Here is a 24548-nt window from a genome sequence, read left to right on the forward strand (position 1 = left end):
TAATAGAAAGCTTGGTGGGCCGTTCTTTTCTACCACGAGGGACTGGTATTGTCACACGACGTCCATTAATATTACAACTTGTATATACACCCAAAGATGATCGAGAACACCGAAGCGCAGAAAATGGCACTCTGGACTTGGAAGAATGGGGAATGTTTCTGCATACAAAGAACAAGATCTACAAAGATTTCGACGATATTCGTGCAGAGATTGAAGCAGAAACTGACAGAATGGCTGGAGCAAACAAAGGGATTTGTCCAGAACCAATTAATCTTAAAATATACTCAACTTTTGTCGTTAATCTGACACTTATAGACCTACCTGGTATCACAAAAGTGCCAGTAGGCGATCAGCCAGAGGACATCGAGTCTCAGATACGTGAGCTTGTATTAAAGTATATATGCAGTCCTAACTCTATAATTTTAGCAGTTGTCACTGCCAATACTGACATGGCTACAAGTGAGAGTTTGAAGCTCAGCAAAGATGTTGATCCAGATGGCAGACGAACGCTGGCAGTTGTTACAAAATTAGATCTCATGGATGCTGGTAAATTTACTTTTTCATCCTTCTTGATGTCTTTACATTCTCTCTTCAAATTTATCAAAAAGCACAGGATTGATTATAATAACAATTATTAAATACATCTTTTTTTTTTAAGGGACTGATGCCATAGATATTCTATGTGGTAGGGTTATCCCAGTTAAACTGGGTATTATAGGTGTAGTTAATCGTTCTCAACAAGACATAATGAACAACAAAAGCATTCAGGAAGCGTTGAAGGATGAAGCCACATTCTTGCAACGTAAATATCCAACATTGGCTAACAGAAATGGCACTCCATACTTAGCAAAAACTCTTAATCGTTTGCTTATGCAACATATTAGGGATTGTTTACCAGAGTTGAAGGTAATAATATTAATACTAGAATTGAATTACGAGAGAGATGTAGCTAGAATCTACTAAAATAAGCATAATTTGGTAGAACTTGTGTTTTTTTAAAACAGAACAGAGTGAACACAATGGTAGCACAATATCAAACTCTACTTAATTCTTATGGCGGAGATGTCGAAGACAAAAGCCAAACCCTGCTACAGATCATCACGAAATTTGCAAACAGCTATTGCGCTACGATAGAGGGAACTGCGAGGAACATAGAAACCACTGAACTGTGCGGCGGTGCTCGCATTTGCTATATATTTCACGAGACGTTTGGTAAAACGCTTGATTCGATTAATCCACTGGCAGACCTCAGTAAAGTCGACATATTGACTGCTATTCGCAACGCAACTGGTCCGAGACCAGCTCTCTTTGTGCCAGAAGTCTCCTTTGAACTTCTAGTTAAACGGCAAATACGAAAATTGGAGGATCCTTCGTTACGATGCGTAGAACTTGTACACGAAGAAATGCAAAGTATAATACAGCATTGTGGCACTGAGGTGCAGCAGGAAATGCTGCGTTTCTCTAAATTGCATGAGCGTATCGTCGATGTTGTTACACAATTGCTACGTAGACGGCTCCCGCCTACCAATTCAATGGTAAACTAAAATATCCATTCTCTTTATATATTCATAATTCGTTCCTTATAATCATACAATGATTTAATTTTTTTAAAAAAGGTAGAGAACTTGGTTGCCATAGAATTAGCGTACATTAATACTAAACATCCCGACTTTCATAAAGATGCAGCATTTGTGTCATCTTTATTGAAGGATGCTGATGTAGATCACCTGAAGCACAATAAACGATTAACTTCAGCATCTAGTACTATAATCACCAATGATACGGTAAATAATCTCTATTTAACGTTCTTATTGAAATTTATTACTAATTTCTTTTGTGCATAACTTATTGAGAAAGTTACTGTGTTTCAAAGATAAAATTTAAATGTGATTAGCAACATTTATATGTTCGTCAATTTATTCATTATTTTATCCATTTCAACTTTTTTACGCTGTGTTTGCTATTAATAGTAAAATATATTTGTAACAGATTGTAAAATCAGTCAATAATCAAGATGAGATGAACTCTGTTTCTGATCAGACTAAGGAACAGCAAGGACAGCAAAATCACTGGCTGCTAAGTAACTTACTACTTCAGGGAAGAACGGAGTCAACGAGTTCTGCGGATGGTTCTCCGATCAGGATGCGTGAAAACAGTAACTCCCCAAATCCGAGCATGAATCCAGTGATCGAACTACAGAAAGCATCCCCGCAACAGAAGCCAGTAAATCTACTCCCTGCAGTACCAATACAGACATCCCGAAAACTTAGTGATCGTGAGCAACGAGATTGTGATATTATCGGTAAAGAAATATGTCATATTGGATATCATTACGTTTATTCCACACTTGCATAAATATAGTTCTAAGTGATTGTAATTGTAAGAATTGTCCAAACACAATCGAATATTCTTCTCGTGTTCAGCTGTGATTGATGAATTTTTGACAACCACTTACGCTTACGCAATTGTAAACAGACTTTATATTAACAGAGTTTATATTAACTTTAATTTTAATTTTTTTTTGTTTGTAGAAAGACTCATAAGATCATACTTTTATATTGTACGAAAGTCTATTCAAGATAGTGTACCAAAGGCTGTTATGCATTTCCTAGTCAACTATGTGAAAGATAATTTACAAAGTGAACTTGTCACACATTTGTACAAATCAGATCAGGCTGAGGCCTTGTTGATTGAAAGTGAACACATTGCTGTTAGACGTAAAGAAACAGCAGACATGCTTAAGGTATTTTTATTTGACATAAAAAGTTAAATACATTTCTTTATAATAATTGATCTCTAACAATTACTCTAATTTTACAGGCATTGACTCAAGCAGGTCACATCATTAGTGAAATTAGAGAAACACACATGTGGTAATTGAATGCCTAAACCTTTACATCCGGATTCTAGTTGAATTTAGGTATTGCATCTCTGTGTTTTAATCAACTGGATGTACTGTACCAATGTATATGATGAATCATTGTATATAATTCTTGTCTTTCTCACGCAAGTAAGGTATCGCTATTGAAAAGCAATGGTCTTAATATGTTATGTTACCCAGTTTTATAGTATGAACATAAAAGAAACATAACATCGTACTTAATATGCACAACCGTCTTATTATTTGATCTACAAGAACTATAATTCAGATTCGCTCTTTTACTCAGCGTTAGATGTATATGCTGACCTATATATATCGTACGAAAATCAATTAACTCTTGAATAATTTGTTTTGTATCACGCATTTTATGAGAATTATATGCTTCTTAATTACGTAGTCTAACCTTGCATTATCTCAGAAACTGTTAACGAGACTGTTAACGCAATTGAAAATTATTGTTTCGTGTATTTTCTAGTTTTTCTGATTGCACAATTTTTTTCCAATTTTTTCCAGAAAAAAACTGGATGTATCTATTCTTAATGGATTATGTCGCGTTTTTTACAGAGTTGTAGAATAAACGTTGAAGTAATTGTTTCAGTACTTTAAATAATTGTTATAAACCAACTAAGAGAATATTAGACGGAAATAGAGCCAAGAGAATTGTAACACTGGACGATACATTGTTCTGTTTTGATATCTTCGATGTTCGGTTTAGTTAAGTGTTTGTTGACAAAGTCCGCGTGCTCGAATAACAGAGGCATCGCGTCTTTATAATTTCCCTGATACATTTTCGCGATAGCACTCAGTCTCTTTTGAATCGATTTACAAAGTTGCTTCTCGATTCTCTTTAAATCAACAATTTTCTCGCATTTGGCACACCGCTGATTCGTTATCGAGAGATTTATCGGTTCCGAACACGCTGCGCACTTATAATTCATTATTTCTGGTAGCGGAAATTTCCAGTTCTGTTTGCAGGCATCGCATCCGCATAGGAATCGATATTTCTTCCACAAAAAATCACGTCTGTTCAATTTGCTCTCGCTGAGAAAATGAGGTCCATAACAATCGAATATCTCGCATCCTTTGCCGATGAAGCGCAGAGCTCTAACCACGACTATTCCTGTAAAATGAGAATTATTAAGACTTCATCTCTCTGTTGTCTTCGTAAGTTTGTTCGCTGATTGGATCGCTTACCGTTCGGATAAGAATGGCGAACTATGTTGGGATAACAGCTGTGGTTCACGAGACTGACCGTGCTATAAATCGCAGCACCGATATTCCTGGGCTCCCAGACGTGCGTTGTCTCATCGTGGACATTCTCGATAATTTCATATGCATTACAGTTAATCGCCTGCAAATGGTGCAACATAGCGACAGCTAATACAATGAATGTTTCCGTTGTGCAAACGACGTCTAGTTTGTTCAGTACCAAGATCAAACATTTTGTAAGAAAAATCGCCTCAACAGTACGAATAAGATTTACGTGAGGTTCCACATCAGCGCAATGAGTCTCTAGTTGAAACACCGTTCGATAATCGAGAGGACTGTATATCCTTTTTGATCCCAAGTCCGCGCACTCCTTGCTATCATCTTTACCATTAGCATGATATCGTAGGAAATCAGGATTCAAAACGCACGTCGTTTCTGTTCTGTTCCGTAATGATAGCGCTTGTATAATCGTTGTGCGATAAGCTAACAGGAGATAAGACGATTGTTGTCGTTCGTTGTTCAACGAATTTTTGAAGAAGTAATTAAATACCGAACACTCATATTGGTGATACATCTCCCACGATTCTTTGCGGCACACTTCTGTGCAAAAAGCTACCTGGAGAACGCGAGACAAGATTTATATCGAAAAATCTGTGGCGTACAGGAAGACACGAAAAGAAAAAGAAATAAATATGGAATTCTAATAGGCGAAAGTATGGATAATTACATCTGGCGCTATATACATGGCGCGTAGCATGCGCGAATATAAATCATGCGCTTTACTAACTGTTTGACAATTGCGGCATGGGACTCTAACGCTGTCTTCTAGTTTAAGTGTGGCATGGCAATGCAAACAATTCCTGTCGAGAGCCGATGCGTCCGTGCTAAAGGAAAACGGCCGATCGACAATGAGTACAGTTCCCGGTCTGATGTCTCTTGTAGCCACGAGGTGTCGACCCCTGGCCTCATCGACCTGCAACTCAACGCTGTCCGGGCAGCTCGCGAGACAGCTATGCGGTTTGCCATCAATGGTGGGCAACGTGCCGCTGGAAGAAGAATGGAAAGAGAAGGAAGAAGAGGAAGAGGACATTCTTCTACGGGTGCCGCGTTTCTTAGAGGACAAGGCTTCCAATTTTCGGAAACATTCTCGCTCTAATTGAAGGCATTCCTTCCTACACTGCACGAAGTATTTAACATTCTCCGCAGAGTCGTCATAGAAACTCGCAGGAAGTGCCAGCATGCACTCGCAGTCTTGCAGACAACTCGCATAAACGCGCAGACTGTAGAAGCGCCTAGCGCGCTCGCAGATCGCATCTAGAAACACTCTACCGTTTGCACTGGCCGCAAACAGTGCTTGCGTGAGAATATTAATTCTAATCTCTGCGTGCTCATCCCTGGACTCTATTGCTGCCCTAATCGACTTCTCGTACAGTTGCGCGGCCTGCGCGTCATTCTTACCCTCATAAGAGTCGCCCGGTTTCAAGTTTGCCACATAGGACATTTCCATAAGCATCCTGACCATTCCTTGTCTATCACTCGACGCGGATAGTCTCGCAAATTGAGTCGTTAGTGATTCCTCTTGCGAGACAGTGTCGTGCACAACACGACGAAATTCGTCAAGCAAAATGTTTCTGAAACAAAACAGAACGATCAAAATAGTTTTTAATACTCCACTAAAAAATATTTAAAAAATATTTTTAAAAATGAGACTTTTTTACAATGCAATAAATGTAATTCTTAATTTATTTTAAACAATCGACACTGTGGAGATAATATATTAAAACGAAAACAAAAAAGACAACAATCCATATCATTCGATCCGAAAAAACAATTGTCTTTGCAGAAGCTAGAGTTCAATTCTGAGAATGAAATACAACGAAAATAATAATCCTCAGAGATTTAATATTCAAATTGATGTATTATGCGCATCGTATAAAATGAAGTGCACTCGTTATCTATTGGAAAAACTTGTTATCTAAAAACATAGGAGATCTTGCAGTTTCTCTATACATTAAATATTTTAAATTTCATTCATTGCGAACGCGTTTGTGTGAGTTAATGTAATAGTAGTATGAAGTTGACGTGTCTGAAAATATGCGGATCAGTCGAACGTGTGTCGGCGATTCCAATTTTGTCACAAACAAGTCGCGAGCCACAAACGTGTTTCCATCATTTATCTAAATTTAACACACTGTAAATTTAATCGCAGACAGAAATAGAGCATGAGCGACGAGAGTTTGTAGGGTCACGGAAGCGAACATTCCGTTCGCAGAATTTGTCATTAGACGGAGAACCGACCCGGTTTTATAACAAGTAGCTTCAAACGAGAGACCAGATTTAGACGTTGATGGATTTTCTCTATCCTGGTAGCCCGGGATCGAAAAGAACTGCTTACCCTTGTTTCGTCAGAGACATTCCCGCTAATTATTATTGAAACTGATCGATTGTGTGTTTAATATGAAACATCCGTGGGTTCTATTTCCTCGTTGCACAAACGAATGTGAATGCGACGGATTCTAAAATTAGGCGATGTATTCGTCTCCTCTTACGAAATGCGCCCGATGATTCCATTTATATAAAATCAATCTCGCTTCTTCGCGCGTCGATAAAAACGTGCAAATTGATGATTGTTGGAACAATAATAGAGATAATAAATAATGTCTCTAATCTCTCATTTTTATAATGTATATTATCATAATAACAACAATTTCAACGACTTTTAATAAAAATAGAAACATAATCGATATAGATTATATATATATATGGTTGCAATTTTTTTTGCAATTATTTCACAATATCAAAATATAATTTTTATTAATAAGTAAATTTAAATTGGAAGCTTTATTTCAATTATTATTAAAGTAGACGATCGTGTAATTAAACTTATCTTAGGTAATACTTGTAATTTTATTAATATTAAATAGAAATAGAATTTTTTGTTGTTTAATATGTGGAAAAAATTAGATAAAGAATAATGAATGATATTCATAATATACGTGTACATAATTTAAATGCTGATTTAAATATTTAAAACAAAATATTTTCTATAGCTATACATATAATTCTATATAATTGTATATATAATTCATCTCTAATTTTATTTTTTATTTTAAAAAATTTTATTCACATATTCAATAAAATGGTATCACCTAAAAGTTAATTGGCAAGTAATTCAGCCGACTAATTACACCAAATTTCTAATTATACGAGCTGTCTCTAACTTTTTCTCAATGAAAAAATTAATATTTTCATTTGAAAATATTGCAATTAAGTGTGCAATTGTTGAATTTAAGTGAGTTGTCTTAATCGTCGATTTAAGTTAATTGGTTTTTTATCAAATTTCCATTAAAACGTGTATTAATTACATTCGTTTGTTTTGCCCCTTCTGCACTCAGGTGATATCTTTGCTCCTTCTCTTTTCAACGACAACATATATGTCCTTCCGTTTTGAGTGCAAAGAGTGTCAAAAAGGTGCAATATAGGTGAAGCAAGATTATCGAATTTTCACTATGGTTTCTCACTCCCGCCGCAGAAAAAATCTCTAGCGGTTACTAGACTACGAGCAGTTGTCACATGACAGCGACGGGTGTGCGTGATCTTTTCCTGAGTCTTTCAATGTGAGAATCTAGGATTTGTTAAATAAAAAACGAAAAGACTACCGGGCTATCTTGGCTTTTCCCCGGAGTGTCGGCTGTGCTTGAAGACCGCGGAATTACATATATTACTTTATTCGTACGACAAAGCTTATTGTTGTAACGATGAGGTATATCCTGGGTAACACATTCGCGATCACCGCCTCGGCAACGATCCTTATTTTGGGTATGTTTTATATTTATATTATAGTAATATAACACGTTAGAGTTTCTTGTGAATTCGATATTTTGCCGAAATATTTATATATAATATGATTGTTAACAATCTCGTGAAATGCATTTATTTTACTGAATAAATTCTTCGAATTGCATAAAAGATATATATACATTTCTTTGATGTAATATATTTTGTGTTTATATATTTATATGTTGTATTATGTATTTATATAGTATATAATATATATGTTGCAGTTTTGTATTATGTATTTACTGGCAAAGGAGAGCAGGTTAGCATTGGATGGTAAGTTCACATGTTTATTTTATGTCAGTGATTTCTCATCTTATTGAATTATTGGCGCAAAAAGATCCTAAACAAAGTGTTTGATTTTCATTTAGGTTTTTGACGAATACTTCTCCATATATGTGGTGCACATTGGGTATAGGTCTATCAGTAGCTTTGTCTGTAGTAGGTGCTGCACTGTAAGTTAGATTTATACTTGTTTCTAACAATGTAGATTATCTTTTAATCTCACTTAAAAAAAATTTATTTTTCATCTTTTTCCAATTCTAGAACTAGAAAAAGATGAAGAATAAGTTGAACCAGGATTAAATTTAATCTATATTAATAGAGACAAATATTAGAATTTTGAGTGGAATCACTCAAATTTGTATTACATAAGTCATTTATTTGTCTTTTTAGAGGTATCCATACGACAGGAGTGTCTATCGTCGGCGGTGGTGTGAAAGCACCTAGAATCAAGACAAAGAATTTGATTTCTGTGATATTCTGCGAGGCTGTGGCTATCTACGGCTTGATTACTGCCATTGTTCTATCTGGAATGCTTGACAAATTTACTTACGCAGAAGCTTACAAAAATGAAGAAATCAGAAGTCAGAACTGGTTGTCTGGATATTTAATGTTTGGTGCTGGTTTAGCTGTTGGCCTCGTCAATCTTTTCTGCGGCATAGCGGTCGGAATTGTTGGTTCTGGTGCAGCTCTCGCCGATGCGGCTAACTCTGCCCTTTTCGTAAAAATTCTTATAGTCGAGATTTTTGGTTCTGCTATTGGACTCTTTGGTTTAATTGTTGGTATTTATATGGTAAGTTAATGTAGTTCATATGAACATATTACGAATACAATTGGAAATATTCAAGACTGTAAATAGCCTCAATGCACATATTTACATATTTTTATTTCAGACATCTAAAGTGAAAATGGGCGATAAGCTATCATAAATTATAAAAGAATAAGTATTATCAGGATCACAATGTTCCATTCCACATTTAGTCATCAGTAAAAGAGATTCTAGAGAAATGACTATATATCTATAAAATCATTGTGAGATCAGAAAAATTTTCCAGATATCAATGCGAATTTGGTATATTGCATGTCTGTAATTATATTCATATAATTCTAAGTGACATAATTTAACATCCTTTCTATGTCTATAATTGTGAATATTGTCTGTTATATTGTTGGACGCATCATTCTACTTCTTTTGAAACATAAAAGTGGCTAAGATAAAATGTTATAATAGGCTATAATTTTTATCGATGTTAGAAAGCAACATAAATTTTGTTAAACATTTTGAGTGCGTTATAGCGCTCACTTTTGCATAAGTTAATGTACATATTTTCTTGTCAATGTAAGTAAAGTATGTAATACAAAGTACTATAATTATTCTCTATATTCTAATTATATGTATTCGTTAGCTAATTAATTAATTAGTGGGAAAATAGTTGATTATAAAAATTAACATGAGTCATCAATCCCTCCAAAAATATTAAAAATATTTATTTAATAATTGTATAAAAGTTTTCGAGCTAATATCAGAGGTAATATTCATCATCATTGCTTTCTCTTTAAGATTCCAAAGATAACTTGTGCCTATCTCTGATACAACAAATTATAAACATTCTCTTATAATGTACAATATTAGATAATAACTCAATGATCTCGATGAATATACATCCAAATAAAGATGTAACTATAATGTATGTATATAGCAAACTACACAACCAAATGTTTGTCTTATGTATGTAACACATCATGAATGCTCTTGAATGCATGTTTTAGCGCTTGCACATAATGACTGGCGTTATGACTGCCTTCATAACTTGTCACGGTTGAACCCAAACGTTTATCTTGGATCATATATCTAAACAAATACGTATTAGTTCTGTTTAAAAAATCATCCAAAGATACAACAAAGTACTAATTATATCATTTTCAGTGTTAATAATAAGCAACGTAACACAAATATCTTACCCAATTCCATAGCCGTCAGATACCACTGGTCCAAATCCACCAACTATTATGTCTGGGCTTGATAAAGTAGATGTAGACAATATATTATGATTTAAAGCATCGTAAGCGGAATCTTGAAAAATAGCTGGCTTAGTGGAACCCGATTTCTCTGAAATTTTTCTCAAAGCGAATAGATGCCTATCAAATCCCTGACCTGTAAAGTATTTTATTAAATCTATATACATTCTTTTTATAAATCTGTTAATAATGATCAAATTAATTACCCATTATAGCCTCTTTCGTAAGCATATTGTGAGTTTTATTACATTCAAATATCATCTTTTTTAGCTCTGATTTAGAAAGCTCGATTTGTTTCTGAGTCATAGCGACACAGATCGCTTTAGTCTCTAGTGTACAAGGTCTGATGGTTTCTGTTCTGCCGTGTTTATATGCAGCTGTGCTGCAAGATTCATAAGTTGGTACCGATTTGCCTTTTAGAGTATACAATGCCAATTGAAATGCCAACTGCATCATGGCATCTGGACTTACTCCAAGCTTCTTATACTGATCCTTACCAAACTCTTCATTAAGCATAAAATCGATGCACAATTGATTCACCCATGCTTGATAATCTGCTTTTTGCTGATCGATGATACCTTTGCTTTTCGCATCTAGAGAGAATTGTAGTCTCTCTACGTTTACGTTTTCTTTAGAAAGATCATCTACCTCATTAGGATGAAATCTTGGTTTTTTCGATATATCGGCTTTCACATCCTACAAGATGATAAAGATCTTTACATTTTTGGTTCTCAAATGTTTAAGGTAATTAAATTAACGATGCTTAATATGCTTGAAGCTGAAATAATATATTGCTCACTTGGAAGTATCTGAGTACCGCGACACCATCGCCCCATGAATGCTCAAAGTTGATTCCACTATAGCCATCCTTGGAAACAATAAAGGAAAACGACTTGTCAAACCATCTGTTTGTACCATCTGTGTGTAAATATGTTTTAATAAGCTTGTTATAGTTGGTACCAATAATTTCGTCATCTAAAATCATTACGAATACAGCCGAATCGATTTTCTGAAGAATTTTTCGATTCCCTGTTTCAACTAAATGTGAGCGTGCCCGTGCCCATTGATTCCTTTCTGACGTTGTAAGAACGCCTACGGGATATTTATTTGCTGGTCTATCATCTTCCAAAATGATTTTTAGGCACGCAGCTATCTCTTTAGGACTACGAATGGAGTCATTTGCATCCAAAACGTCGAATGCGTAAAAATGATCCTTCCTCAATACAACCAAATGCTTGGCTGAAGGATCATAAAAGATTCTATCTTTTCCTAACTCCGGTATTCTAGTAGTATTGAACAGATTCTTGTATTGGGACATATCTAGTGGAAAAGCCTATAATAAAGAATTTTGTTATGAATTTTTTTACAATTTTTACAATTTCTATTTTTCTATCAATTTATCTTAGAGTATTTGGCATAATCATTTCGCTATTTCTAATCTATTCATACCTTAAATAGATAAGCGCCATACCAACTAAAGCGAGATGGGATCAATCTTGTAACGTTGCGGAATAATGGAGTGTCTGATTTTTCAGGTTTCATATGAAATATCTCTGGCTCTAGAATGTTATTCTTGAACGATTTTAAAAATCTCAACGATGATACGACAATGTTTGTCGCTTTTACTAATTGCGCATCATATTTCGGATCAGATTCTGGTACGTAAACTAAGAAAGGATTATAATTGATCGGCAAAGGTTTGCGATCTTGTAAATACATATCAAACCACGGTTCACTGATGTAACTAGTGTGTGAATTCTCTGCATTCTGTTGGAATAACAACTTTTGTAAATTCTGTCCCTCACTGGCAAGGAATTTTGAGACGCAGGACGACGTGTTCTGCAATTCCTTCTGATTCAATAGAGGTTTCTGCGCATTCAGATATCTCCTGCACGAGTCTTCAAGTTTTGGTACCGGTAAACGAGGTAAGGATGCTTGAAAATGTAATGTTGGAACTTTGCTCATCTGCATAAATTGATATTCAGTGGTATCGTATAAAACGGCAGTACTCCTGTGAAACAAAGACATATAATTGATATTAATTTCTTTAATTAAATATCTGCACTTAAATTTTGAACTGTCTTTATTTTATTCGAATTGTTATTCAAATTATGAGCGAGCTGCGTTCTACTTACAATACTTTTGGAATCATTTCATCCTTATTTATTGAATATTAAATAAAAACAAATGATATTCAAGCGTTTTGAATATCAAGGAACGCATTTTAATTATAAAGCAGATAATTTTACAGTGATAATTTTACAATGATAACAATGTAAATTTCAGAGTCTAAAAATAAGGAAATATAATACTATATGATGACTCTCTACTAAAAATATATGAAAACAAAAAATTACTACCTAGCTAATCGCTGTGTTAATACCAGTCCTCCACGGCTTATCTGTAATGTATATAATAAAAAGAGGAAATAGATGGAAAACGTTTTAAAAATTAAACAATGACAAAATATATATATATATATATATATATATATATGTACGATTGTATGTCAAGCAAATAGTTTACCATAAATTTTCGAAATCCTCTTTTCATCGTTATAAACATCTTGTAATCTGAATTTCCTAACTTAATTTATCATAAATTTTCGAAAACGTAATAGAAAAAAAGGAAAATTCATTAAATCAAGAAATCACACAAACTGTTCTCTACTACTGTACTGTAATAAAAAAATCTAGTCAGATCATATATGAAGTTGAACTACACTTGCACCGAAACTCTCTATCTCGTTTTATCGAACAGTCGCTGAAGAAGAAGACACAACGAGACTTGCAGAAAGAAGAACTCGGTATAAGTATAATCGTACTCCACGATTCGGAGCATTTTTTGCTCTTTACTATACATTTGTTGACAGAAAATATAATTCTTTCTGATGATTTTCAGAATATATTCAGTGTTTTTAAAAAGCAAAGAATAAAAACAAATAAAAATAAACTACGAAATACTGACCCAATAATTTATACCGGCCGTAGATTTTCTCATCAGTTGGTATTTTTAAAAAGTGTTTTAATTCGTAAAAATTATGAGAAAAATTTCTATCAGAAATTATATGTATAAATATCACATATATTTCTTCATATTCTGTTTAATAATTAGCAGTTAAATTAATAGATTTAGAATCAGATCTATCAAATCTATCATTGACAGATTTATTTATATTTAACAAAATAAAATTTAATTATTTAACTGCGCAAAAAACATCCATATACTCCTTTTACTTATTATTTTGATAGATTCAGCTCCAAAGCAATATTGTTAATTTCTTTTGGATATCCCTGGTGAAAATTTTTCTCAGAATTTTTCTTATAATTTTTCAGAGTCTCTATATAATTTTTTAGAATTTCTATATAATTTTATAATTTTCTCACATTTTTTATACAAATTGGAATATTTCTCAAAAAATCTACATCTTTTCTCAGAATTTTTCATATAATTAATAAAATTAATTATGAAATATCGTAAAGTTTCCAAGACTTTTTGTAAGTACAATTTCTGATGAAATGTTATAAAATTTAAAAAATTTAAAAATATTTTTTTAAAAATTATAAACTGACAAATTTCAGAATATTTCAGAATTGTATGAAAAATTCTGAGGGAAGATGTAAACTTTCCAAATATTTCTGAATATTTTTGAAAAATGTTCCAATTCGTATAAAAATTATGAGAAAAATTTTCACCAGGAATTAATCACGATGCGATCTTGTAGAATCTCTTGAGAGGGCGCCGAACGAATTTTCCGCTACGCGATCTGCCGTATAAAGCTGGCGGATCTTCGTTGGTGCATCATCGATGACGGCGACAGTTAAGTGGTTGACAGCAGTGATTTCAGTCGCCGCGCCAGTCACGGTAAGAACATTGTTTCGGTATCCGATTGTCGCGGTGCGACGTGTCGTGATAGACGTAATCTATCGCGGCATAGAGCATCATCCTCGTTGCCGTATTGCTATCGCAACCAGAGAAACACGACCGCGCAACAATGGCGATGGGCAAGAGTCTCCGCATCTACGAAAAGCTAGATTCTCCCAAACCGCACTCGGTCATACTCGAACAGCGGGGCCGCAAGGAGACGCTGCTCTTCGAATCGCAGGCGATCGCAGTCCTTTGTAAGTAATTGGCCAAGCCAAGCGGAAAGATTATCTACTCGCGGATGCAACACCGGCAAGGCCATGCATGGCCAACCTGTTCATCTTATCCCGCATCTTCCTATACTTCCTACATTTGAAATCAAGCAGACATGTTTCATTTGCGAGAAGACAGTCGTGCAAGTAAGATATTGTTTAAAGGTAACCACATTAATGTAACAGCTGCACACTGTCACTAAAATATGAACTGGAGCTCATTTCACTCTGTATCTTCTTGATCTTGCATCACAATTGTGATTTTGAACCATAAATCATAACTCATTGCTGTGCATTTTCTTGTGTATAAGTCCATAGAGCATTTTCCAAGAGACATCCTTAATCCTTATCCTTTAGAGAATACCCTTAGAACGGTAAGATGTTCTCTGAACATCTTCAAGATGTTCCTTGGAAGTCTGTATAGGATACATTGAAAAGCCTGTTCTAATTTTCATGTTCAATTGTCTTTTAGAACATATAACAGTTGTATGCGACAATAGCATTTATATTGTTACATTCTAAAATATAGATGTAGATTTAACACTATGTGATGTCTATGTAATTTTTATTATATATTATATAACTATCAATACTGACATAGTATGGATATAAAACCCATGATGTTAATATCATTATCAAGAAATATACAAAAGTCAGCAAAAATCAAAATGATTTTATTTTGATTCTTAACACAATAAATAGTCAAATTTTGTAAGCAAAAGTCATTATTTTTTGTAAGCAAAAGTTCTATTTTAATTTTCTCTTGGTTTAATGTTTTCCTTGGGTGATGTGGATTTGAAATCTGATGTTAATATTCACCAATATGATGAAATATTTTTGAGAGTATAATTTACCAACTGAAGAATATGCGTCAATTACAGCCGCCGAGGAGCACGAGTTTCTAAAACCGAAATATACTAAATTGTTGGACGCGTACGGATGTCTGGGCGTTCTACAGCTGAATGCAGGCGAAAACACTCTATTATACCTCGTTTTGGTTACCGGATGTTTTTCCGTTGGAAAGATCGGCGAATCAGAAGTCTTTCGAATAACGCAGTCGAGTTTTGTACCTCTGTTCTACAGTCAAGGAATGGAGGATCGTGTGTCTGAAGTCAGAAAGGTCCTGAATTCTGGAACGTTTTATTTCTCTTGGTCTGCTGGACAGAAGTCGCTCGATATTACGTTGAGCGCTCAGAGAAGATGCAAATCTACAACTACGGATAATAGGTTCTTCTGGTTAGTATACAGTTTTGTAAGACCTTTGCAATATGAACTTTTATAATAGAAAATCAAGGTTCAAACAAAAATTATGTATCATTACTTGTGAAAGAGATCTATCGGACCAAAAAATAATAATATATAATCTCGTCAATTAGGAATCGAATGTTGCACATTCATCTATTAAGATACGGCGTAGATACGAGTCAATGGTTATTGAAAGCAATGTGTGGCAGTGTAGAGATTAGAACCGTCTATGTTGGACACAGACAAGCTCGAGCGGTGCTCATGTCTAGATTAAGTTGCGAACGTGCTGGCACTAGGTAAAATATTTTTCTCTCTTTAATGGAAAAGTATAGCTTTTCTTTCTATTGTATCTGATGAAAAAAAGAGAAAAGATAAAAGAGAAAAGAGAAAAGATAAACAGTGCAAGAAGTTTAGTAAAAAAAGATTAACAAACACCAATAGACATTTTTTCTCATAATATCAAGAATTGCATTCACAGTGTTTGATAAGAAGTATATCTCGCAATTCATATAACATATATATATGACTAATCCATATCACACATATGCGTTGTAATGTAAAATAAAAGTTTATTGAAATATATGACTTGATTAAACTACGGTATATCATTATTAGACTTCTGTTAAAACTTCTGTTGAAGATTTCTATTAAAAACTTCTGTTAAAAATATTATTAAACTTCTGTATAAAAACATGATCTTTTGTCTAGATTTAATGTTAGAGGAACTAATGATGACGGACACGTCGCGAATTTCGTGGAAACAGAACAGGTGATCTATATAGACAACGAAGTGACGTCTTATGTTCAGACAAGAGGTTCAGTACCACTGTTCTGGGAACAACCTGGTGTACAAGTCGGTTCCCACAAAGTGAAGATATCACGCGGCTTCGAGACTTCCGCGCCCGCCTTTGACAGACATTTAGATATGATCAAAAAGCGTTACGGTCAGCAAATCATCGTTAATCTTCTTGGCTCCAGTTTGATCGGCAATAAAGAAGGGGAAGCAATGTTGAGTCAATTGTTTCAAACCCATCACAATATGTCGGAGCACAAAGACGTGCCGCACATCCTGTTTGATTATCATCAGGAGTGTCGCGGTGGAAACATGAAAAATCTGTCGAAGCTAAAGGCAAAGGTCGAAAAATACCTGGAATCGTTTTCGCTGTTTTATGCTGTCGGTAACACTGTAATTCTTGAACAGACCGGCACCATCAGGACAAATTGTCTGGACTGTTTGGATAGAACAAACTGCGTGCAAACATTCTTCGCGCTTGAGATGCTTGCCAAACAGATGGGTTTGTTGAAATTGATGGAGAAGCAGCAGATGGTTTCGAGATTTGAGGAAGTATTTCGTCAGATGTGGATTAACAATGGTAACGAGGTCAGCAAGATATACGCGGGTACTGGTGCCATCCAGGGCAGTTCTAAGCTGATGGACGGCGCGAGATCGGCAGCTAGAACGATACAAAATAATTTATTGGATTCCAACAAACAGGAAGCGATCGATATCCTATTATTAGGTTCAACATTAAATACAGAACTAGCTGATAGAGCACGTTTATTGTTGCCATCCAACATGTTACATGCCGCACCGAATCTCTTGCGAGAAATGTGCAAACGCTATAACGAATATGTGAATACAATGAACCTCAGAGTGAGCATCGGTACTTATAACGTTAACGGAGGCAGGCATTTTAGAAGTGTAGTTTATAAGGATGTATCCCTGGCCGATTGGTTATTCGATGGACCAAACAGATCTTCATGTAAGTATCTTCCTTCTAAAAATACTGAATTATAAAGTATATATAAAATAGATGGAAATATTTTGTAATGACTATATACATATATCGTGAAAAATATTTCTTTTTATAATCCATAATCTTTGTATCACTTTTTAGTCTTGGTATCCCTACAACAGGAAGACAATGTTCCTGTAGATATATTCGCAATAGGATTCGAAGAGATCGTCGATTTGAATGCCAGTAATATTATGGCCGCCAGTTCGGATAATGCCAAGGCTTGGGCCGAGGAACTGCAAAAAGTGCTATGCAAGGATACAGAATACGTTCTCGTGACATATCAGCAGCTGGTAGGCGTCTGCCTCTATCTATTCATACGACCTGTACACGCACCGTATCTGCGTGACGTGGCAGTGGATTGCGTGAAAACGGGATTGGGAGGCGCTACCGGAAACAAAGGCGCTGCAGCAATTAGATGCGTCTTATACTCCACGTCCTTTTGTTTCGTGTGCGCGCATTTCGCCGCTGGCCAGTCTCAGGTGAACGAACGTAACGCTGACTATGCCGAAATCACAAGGAAGATAACATTTCCTATGGGTAGAACGCTGAACACTCACGATTACGTGTTTTGGTGTGGTGATTTTAACTATAGAGTCGACATGGACAAGGATGAGATGAAGGAATTGATTAAGCAAAGTGAATTGGATCAGATACTGCAATATGATCAATTGAGGGTATTATGTCATATTATTGATTAGAAATTTACATTTTTTTTATTTATTAATGAATCAGAAAAAATGAAGAAAAAATGAATACATTTTATCGTTTGTATTTTTATAATATTGAAAGTTTAATTGCTAACAATATATCTTTTATGAATCTTTAATTTCAAGGTTCAACAAGAACAGAGCAACGTCTTTAAGAACTTCCAGGAAGGACCCATTACTTTCGCTCCTACGTACAAATATGATTTGTTCTCGGACGATTACGACACCAGCGAGAAGTGTCGTCAACCTGCATGGACAGACAGAATTCTTTGGAAGCGCAGGAAGCAAATACCTGATATTGGTTGGTTTTTTCTGTCATATGATTATTTTTAATCCTATATAAAGTATACATGTAAATATAATCTTATATAATTCTATATAAAGTATACATGTAAATATGATTGTATTTCTGTATCAGTTTAAATGTACATTTCAGACTCGCCTACAGATTGGAATCCAGGAAAGTTGGTTTATTATGGCAGGGCGGAATTGAAGCAAAGTGATCATCGACCAGTAATTGCCACGATTGATATAGACGTGCACTGTGTCGATCCCGAGAAGCGTGAGTGCGTGTTTAAAGAAGTGATACAAGATCTGGGTCCTCCCGATGGTACGATAATAGTCAAAGCAGTGGAAGATATCGAAGATATGGATAGCGTGTTCGATAATAATCTTATGTTCGCCCTAATACAAGACCTATCTCACATCGGCGAGGCAATTCTAGTACGTTATGTCGGCGAGACTATCTGGGTAACATTCAGGGATGGCCAGTGCGCCCTGGCTGCGGCGAAGAAGGGCATGACACAGGTATGCGGTCAAACGTTAAAATTGTCGCTAAAATCACCTGATTGGGTACAGCAGATCGAAAAGGAAATCGAAATCTGCAGTAATACTACAATCGCTCAGTTTACGGCGGATTCGCCATTGAGAAGTCCCATGCAACGATTGGAACAATTAGAGATTGCTGAGCGGCCGTCTCCCAGCAGAGGTAGCCCAAATGGTGTAATCCCACCCCCGAGACCAGCACCACCAGGCCGACCTTCCCAGCCACCGAAGAGTCCCGCTCACGAGCGAAAGCAAATACCACGAGCGGGTGTCTTCAGCGTGATTCCCAATCAATTCGCGTGTCCAGTGACGCCACCGGTTGCGGATACGATGGAGGATAATCGACAAGACGAAAGACTTTCGCCGGATTCGGCCATATACGAAGAAATACTTGATGGATCGCCCAGCTATCCCGTACCAAATCGACCACCGCCGCCTTTACCACGTATGGATGGTCCTCAGGAATCATTGAGTAGACCACCGCCCAGCTCAGTACCTCCTCCATTGCCACATAGACAAGCTCCGCCGCCTCCGCAGCATCCACCACCGAGTCTACCCCCATCGAACGCTCCACCACCCGTTCCTGCAAGAACCACCGGTGGGCCGCCCATTCCGGCCAGAAATCCTCATTAAAAGAGAGACGAAAAGAGTAGAGGATAAATAAATAGGATGCATAAATGGGACATAAATCCTATTAGGCCAGACTTCCGGTACGCTTAGCATTAATCTAGTATGTGTGGTTATTTATGAGATTAAACGACGAGACGACAGTCGACGAGTTTTCACTTTCAAACTGAGTTACAGATCCGCGTAGCATATTTAAGAATCCCAAATCTGTTTTGTAATTACTCTGAAAACGATCGGTGGTCATCGCGAGTCGGAGTAATTGTAAGTCATTTCGATCTCTGATCGCGAATATAATTAATTATAGTAAATTTGTACTCGTAGATTATTTTTGAGCTTATCGAACACTGTATTTTGTATTTCTATATGTTGATGGTAATATAATCGTGTTGATCTGTTCTCGCGATAACACGAGAAATCATTGTTTTTGCATTGAATGTTTAAAGTGGCGCGAACAGCTATTGTTTCGAAGATCCAATCGATTTATAATTGTTGATACAGATTTGAAAATGTATATTCAAAGCCCGTTAAAATCGTAAAATTGGATATATCACGAACACGTTAATATAATCATCAAAGTTTAAACAGCGAAATACTTGCAGTAATAATGTTATAGTTGTCACTGCTTGTATTATATATTAATAACTTAAAATGTTAATTCTCAATGTTAGAATCACTTTTAAGGTTTAGGAATCCTTCACCGTATCTTAGTAGCGTAAAAACTACCAAAAAAATATGTAACTAAGACTCCGAGGAGCGAATTTAATTTTACAATTAATCGTGTGTAGTATGATGTAACAGAAGGAAAATGGTAGACTCAAACAGTATTCTCACAGACATAAGGTAAGATATTTCTTATAATTGCCCTGAATTTCCTCTTTCTTGCATGCGATGCGGAAAGCGGCTAATTTAATTAATTTAAGGTTATCCTGTAATTATGTTCGTTTATATATCTCTTTTCTCTAATTTCAAAGTTCCTATATTTTGCATTCCATCAAAATTTTTAGAACATCCGTCCCAACAGGTTCAACACCCATCTATATTTCTTTCCTAACGCCTCGCAATTTTTATTCTCCAGAGAATACAGTATCCTGTTTCCTATTATGATACAAATGTCCTATGATTTTGACTGTCACATTATTTACAGAGTGAATAACGAATACAAATTAAATGAAGAATAGTCATTACGTAAGCGTCATAATTCACAAGAAAATACGTATGATATGGCAGCCAAAATGTTAATTTATGGGTGTTTTCCAACAGATTAAACACATGTCATACTGTCACATTATTACAATTAATAACATTAAGTTTGTTTGCGTTGCTTGAAATCTCCCAAAATTTTGCACTTGAAAGAAAATAAATATACATTCGGACGTGAAGAGAGAGAAAGCGAGGTGCAAAAAATACAAGCAACACGAACAGACCTATTATTATATATTCACCTGCAAAAAATATATAATTCTTGAAATGTTGATAACTGAAACATTTTGCACGCTTTGTACTTAAATGTTTACATAGTATCGAGCAGTGCAACATTACATTGTGTTACAGTTAAAATATTTCGTGTTGAACATAGTATTATCCTGTATCATCACATATGTCAGAATGAGATATGGTTCCGCGTAAAAGCGGTCGACTCATATTAGTGGGATCCCAAGTTCATTCTATGTATCTCCTCTTGAAATCGTTTTTCATAATCTTTCCATGCTGAAGATTTAACAATCCTTTGTATGGCTTGTCTTCGCCGTGAGGACAGAGTAATGATACATTCATTCACAAATAATAATATGCTCATTTACAAAAAAAATATATTCCACAGTGACTTATATCTTGTAGATCACTGTGTTGTTACATTAATATTTTTTGCAAATGAGTATATTATTATTTTATACTCTGCTTTTAGATAACGAAAAATCATTTGAAGTGAAAATACATAGGATAAACGTCAGGGGGACGCTACCAATACGAATCTTAAAATGATTTCCTGTTATCTTTCAATGATTAAAAATTTGTCTATTTCTATCATGAATATCGTTTTCTGCGTAAAAGTGTAATATAATTGAAAATAATATGCCTATCAAAAAAATATATAAATAAAAGCCTATATTTTTTTGCGAGTAAGCATATTATATCCTGTTTTCACGCAAAAGATAGCATCATTATGAGTTTTATCAAATCTTAACCACTCACTTGTGTAGTTCATAATTTACTATATTAGACTACATCGCGCGCATTGTGTAAATTGCAGTATAGAGAAAAATCTTTTTCTCTAAGCTTTTAATTCTATAAATTGAGTGCTGTTCGATCACGTAGTTCAAAATGTGAAGCGATTTTATTTTGTCCATATAAGCTGTAAAATTTTTATAGTCAGGCCAGAACTGAAAAAAAATGTAACTTCTATCTTTTTTCATTTTTATAAAAATTGTCTGCCTCACGTTTCTCTTTATTTTATGTAGTCTACTTCAATTCCGTAAAAAGATTTTTAATTCTCTTTACAATCAATTTGAAAAAATTCCTTATAAATGTCAGTAGTTCTCATCACTCCAATATCGCTTTAACATATAATAAGTCTATTTATTTTTAATATAAATATTTTTTAAATTTTTCTTTAAATTTTTTTTTCTTTTTTTTTTTTATTAAAAAGAAATTATTTCATATGAAATATCACATTTATATTAGCTGATGTATTGGTTTTTATTATTATATTAACACGTAAATATTATTAACAAAAATAAAAATCTATAAAAAATTGTGATGGTATCGTCAGAAACTAAGATTAGAATTCCATCCGTTTAAAAAAATATTGTACATGATTCAACACAGTGTATTATCTTTGCTGGAAAATACCCCATTATAAATTGTACATATTCCTATTTAATACCTTAATTTTTATCACTTCCAGTTCAGTTAAGGTCTAACTGTATACGTCGCGGGACGTATACATATGTGTAAAGTAGTATAATAAAATATGTATAGCCAATATAAGAGAAAATTGTTTCCGATGTACACTTATATTACACGTAGGATACGGGTTTTGTCCTGCACCTTGGCAACACGCATTTCTTCACGCTTGCGTGCATAGTTGATGCGTTTTATCAGTTAAATCGATTCTCACCTATACAAGATGTAAAACATTGAACATGTATATATGTATTGAATGGTCTAATAAACAGAGCAGTCGGGAACAGAGAAAGCGTCGACTTTTAAAAAAGAAGAAATTTCATTTATTGATCTAAACTGTGTGTATATAAAGAAATTTGATTTCGACTTGTCTCGTGTACTAATGCTAACGTTGTCATTACGTCCGTTTGGCGAATCGAGGAATGAAAACATCCCTCGGTTTTATTACTTATTAATACGTATATATATATATAAAAAAAGAGAAGCTTGTACAAAAATTTTTCTCTCAAATTGATAAATATATACTGTAAAAAAAGATGCACAGAGAGCTGTGTTTGATGCCCATTATGATGTTAAATTTCTATTTGTCATTATAATGCAAGTAGATATGAGCAGAAATATGTTTTTGCTTAATACGTAATCACTTTTAGCTTAATAAATTATATACAAGGAAATATCACTAAATTAATAGCTATCTAGGTTAGTATAGTTAAATTACATTTAGAGAACAACAGAAACAAAGGACTGTTTCTGATTTTCTTAATCGGGAGTATAAGTAAACGATACGTTTTATATATTTAACATTATCGCCTCGAATTTTTTTTCTTTTTTTTTCTTCCGCGCATTGCCAGGAAAAGCATTGTTTTCTTTTATAAAAAAAAAAAATAATGAAAATTTATTAACTCAAAAAGAGATAAACATATAACAATAAGGAATTTAAAAAATACTTTTAAAAATGTAATCTATTTAATCAGATATCAATATATATGTTAATTAATTCAAAAATAATTTTCAAAAATAATTATTATTTTATAAACAGTGCATAAAAAACATTCTTGGCGACAACGCGAAATGCTCAGTCATCAGACTGAAATATCAATTTAACTCCCAAATATATTGAATACTTTGTTCGTAATTTGAGAATACTTCGTTGTCTAATCGCCGAATGTAAAATTAATAAGTTAAGGATCGAGTAACACATTTATACTAAAAATCCGGATGAATTTACGCAGAATTTTTTTACAAAGAACATTTCATTAAAAACTATAGAATCGAATAGAGTTGCATAATACCATTATAAAATATATCAAGAGCCTAATGTATGTTTGTGTATGTGTATGTAAATAAAATCCTCGCATAATATATATTCGTATTTATGGATACGTTTCTCTTAAAACTTTCGATCAGTCTCTTCATCATTCTCTAATGCATTCGCGAAGATTAATGAGTCGTCAATGTATTAAGATATATCCCTTCTTTTTCGATAATTTACTGATCGAGTATTGGAATGTTTAACTCAGTAATCCGCAATTATTTAAGTTGTTCTTGATTATTACGTCGGTCACGGCATCGAACACAAACTGTATATTGGATGTGTCTGTTGCGCACGTAAAGTGCGTGTAGATTTGTTTCTGATCCTTCCTTTTATTCAGATTTTCGAATTTCATCTGGATATAAGAGGCGCATTCCTCGTAGGTGTTGGCGCCCTTATATTCCGGGAAACAGATAGTAAGCGGGCTCCTGGTGATCTTTTCTTCGAACAGATCTTTTTTATTCAGGAACAGTATAATAGACGTTTCGACAAACCATTTGCTATTACAAATCGAGTCGAACAGCTTCATCGATTCTATCATGCGATTCATCTCCTCGTCCTCTGCTAATACCAGGTCATAGCCGCTCAGAGCAACGCAGAAGATGATCGCAGTGACGCCTTCGAAGCAATGTATCCATTTCTTTCTTTCAGACCGTTGACCGCCAACATCAAACATTCTGCAAAGAGAAAATACATTATATCTTGATTTTTTTAGATATAATAAAATATTTTTTTATGTACAATAAAACCATTTCGTTTTGACTATTT

At 34.6% G+C, this 24548-nt stretch overlaps 6 protein-coding genes across 7 annotated transcripts in view; 3 read left to right on the forward strand and 3 right to left on the reverse strand.

Moving 5' to 3' along the window:
- Positions 1–67: 67 nt before the first annotated feature.
- Positions 68–3098, forward strand: LOC108684126 (dynamin-1-like protein). Its single transcript, XM_018188228.1, has 7 exons — positions 68–546; positions 659–906; positions 1005–1535; positions 1617–1784; positions 2041–2302; positions 2532–2743; positions 2821–3098. The coding sequence occupies exons 1-7, from the start codon at positions 153–155 to the stop codon at positions 2875–2877; spliced, it is 1872 nt and encodes a 623-aa protein (XP_018043717.1). The 5' UTR covers positions 68–152; the 3' UTR covers positions 2878–3098.
- On the reverse strand, positions 2735–6690 carry LOC108684125 (SET and MYND domain-containing protein 4-like). Of its 2 annotated transcripts, none has more exons than XM_018188227.1 (4): positions 6486–6690; positions 4878–5721; positions 4076–4706; positions 2735–4001 (listed from the first exon to the last, which is right to left on the reverse strand). In XM_018188227.1, the coding sequence occupies exons 1-4, from the start codon at positions 6503–6505 to the stop codon at positions 3517–3519; spliced, it is 1980 nt and encodes a 659-aa protein (XP_018043716.1). In that variant the 5' UTR covers positions 6506–6690; the 3' UTR covers positions 2735–3516. The 2 variants fall into 2 exon arrangements, with proteins under 2 accessions (XP_018043716.1, XP_018043715.1); XM_018188226.1 differs by having other exon boundaries at positions 4818–5721.
- Positions 6691–7669: 979 nt separating this feature from the next.
- LOC108684173 (V-type proton ATPase 21 kDa proteolipid subunit) lies at positions 7670–9388 on the forward strand. Its single transcript, XM_018188332.1, has 5 exons — positions 7670–7909; positions 8155–8203; positions 8299–8382; positions 8603–9002; positions 9103–9388. The coding sequence occupies exons 1-5, from the start codon at positions 7849–7851 to the stop codon at positions 9136–9138; spliced, it is 630 nt and encodes a 209-aa protein (XP_018043821.1). The 5' UTR covers positions 7670–7848; the 3' UTR covers positions 9139–9388.
- A 280-nt stretch (positions 9389–9668) lies between these two features.
- On the reverse strand, positions 9669–12793 carry LOC108684172 (carnitine O-palmitoyltransferase 2, mitochondrial). The gene is made up of 7 exons (XM_018188331.1): positions 12755–12793; positions 12589–12629; positions 11678–12239; positions 11028–11561; positions 10435–10924; positions 10172–10364; positions 9669–10061 (listed from the first exon to the last, which is right to left on the reverse strand). Exons 1-7 carry the CDS (start codon positions 12791–12793, stop codon positions 9935–9937), a joined length of 1986 nt encoding a protein of 661 aa, XP_018043820.1. The 3' UTR covers positions 9669–9934.
- Positions 12794–14058: 1265 nt separating this feature from the next.
- On the forward strand, positions 14059–19745 carry LOC108695009 (synaptojanin-1). Its single transcript, XM_018204722.1, has 7 exons — positions 14059–14349; positions 15246–15600; positions 15741–15905; positions 16318–17372; positions 17508–18082; positions 18242–18416; positions 18552–19745. Exons 1-7 carry the CDS (start codon positions 14223–14225, stop codon positions 19571–19573), a joined length of 3474 nt encoding a protein of 1157 aa, XP_018060211.1. The 5' UTR covers positions 14059–14222; the 3' UTR covers positions 19574–19745.
- Positions 19746–23237: 3492 nt separating this feature from the next.
- The window catches only part of LOC108694967 (guanine nucleotide-binding protein G(i) subunit alpha), a 5031-nt gene continuing 3720 nt past the window's right edge, over positions 23238–24548 (reverse strand). The window contains exon 4 of the mRNA XM_018204658.1: positions 23238–24457. Coding sequence (XP_018060147.1) covers positions 23980–24457 — 478 coding nt within the window. The 3' untranslated portion in view covers positions 23238–23979. The remainder of the gene's footprint in view (positions 24458–24548) is intronic.

Source organism: Atta colombica, unplaced genomic scaffold (genome assembly GCF_001594045.1).
Source record: "Atta colombica isolate Treedump-2 unplaced genomic scaffold, Acol1.0 scaffold126, whole genome shotgun sequence".
Lineage (NCBI taxonomy): Eukaryota > Metazoa > Arthropoda > Insecta > Hymenoptera > Formicidae > Atta > Atta colombica.